Raw genomic sequence first — 888 nt, 5'->3', positions numbered from 1 at the left:
ACATATCACTTACCAACTGCCACAGTTATTCTTCCCCAACCTAGAGAAGGGGAAAATAATTCACGGAGAAATAAGCGATCTCGTAGAGAAATGAGCTCTAGAAGCTGTGTTCTCCACACAACTGCCAGGACTCGGGTCCCAGCCAGGCTCCGCCCCAGCTCCGCCCACCTTAGCGATCCAGCCCCAGCTTCAAAACTTATCAATACAGTGCTTTCCGGATTCTTCGCCCCTGGGCCCTGCCCCCAGGCTCCCGTCGCTTCCCGTCCAGGTGCCGCCCAACCGCTGGAGTCCACATCTTCAGACCCTTGCATTTTCTCAGCGCTGGCCTCCTCTCTAACTCTTCCTCTTAATTTCAGCCTGGGCCTCAGACGCTGGCCGCTTGGCCCTGAAAACCAGCTTAGGTCACTTTCTGCCTCCCCCTCACCACCCGCACCGGGTCTTCCCTATTCCCTCTCGTCCATGCCTCTGGCTCTGCCCCTTCCAATCCTGTGCATAATCTCACCTAGGCGTCTGCCCCACCGGATCCGAGCTGCTCGGCTCCCAAGTTGCTTAGTACTTTCTTCCCGCCCCCTTTCCCGCTCCCTGAGCAGACACCTCTCCAAGGCCAGCGCTGACACCCCACTGCTGACATCCTGGCCCCCAACCTCTGCCTCCGGCCACCTTCCCCATTCTCTTTCCAGCCCGTCATCTTGCCCAGGCTCTGCCCCTTCCGCTAAAGGCTGGGCCCCCTTCTTTCTAGACCGCACCCTTGAGATGCTCTTCCACTCCATCCTTCCCCTGGTGGGCATCTGCTCCCCGGGCGCCTCTGGTACAGAGGCCCCGCCCTCCCGGGGGTTGGCCCGTGTTTCCCCGCCCCTCGCCTTCGCTCGGCCACGCCCCCTGTGTTGG

At 60.6% G+C, this 888-nt stretch overlaps 1 protein-coding gene across 1 annotated transcript in view; it reads right to left on the bottom strand.

Moving 5' to 3' along the window:
- Vasp (vasodilator stimulated phosphoprotein) overlaps positions 1-794 on the bottom strand; it is a 21,347-nt gene extending 20,553 nt beyond the window's left edge. The window contains exons 1-2 of the mRNA XM_033766006.1: positions 747-794; positions 14-385 (exon numbers count right to left, since the gene is read on the bottom strand). Coding sequence (XP_033621897.1) covers positions 14-311 — 298 coding nt within the window. The 5' untranslated portion in view covers positions 312-385; positions 747-794. The remainder of the gene's footprint in view (positions 1-13; positions 386-746) is intronic.
- Positions 795-888: the final 94 nt, after the last annotated feature.

This window comes from Fukomys damarensis, unplaced genomic scaffold (assembly GCF_012274545.1).
Source record: "Fukomys damarensis isolate Sample0158 unplaced genomic scaffold, DMR_v1.0_HiC HiC_scaffold_19, whole genome shotgun sequence".
In the NCBI taxonomy this organism is placed as follows: domain Eukaryota; kingdom Metazoa; phylum Chordata; class Mammalia; order Rodentia; family Bathyergidae; genus Fukomys; species Fukomys damarensis.
Note: the sequence above shows the minus strand (reverse complement) of the source record. Positions and strands in the feature narration are given on the sequence as shown.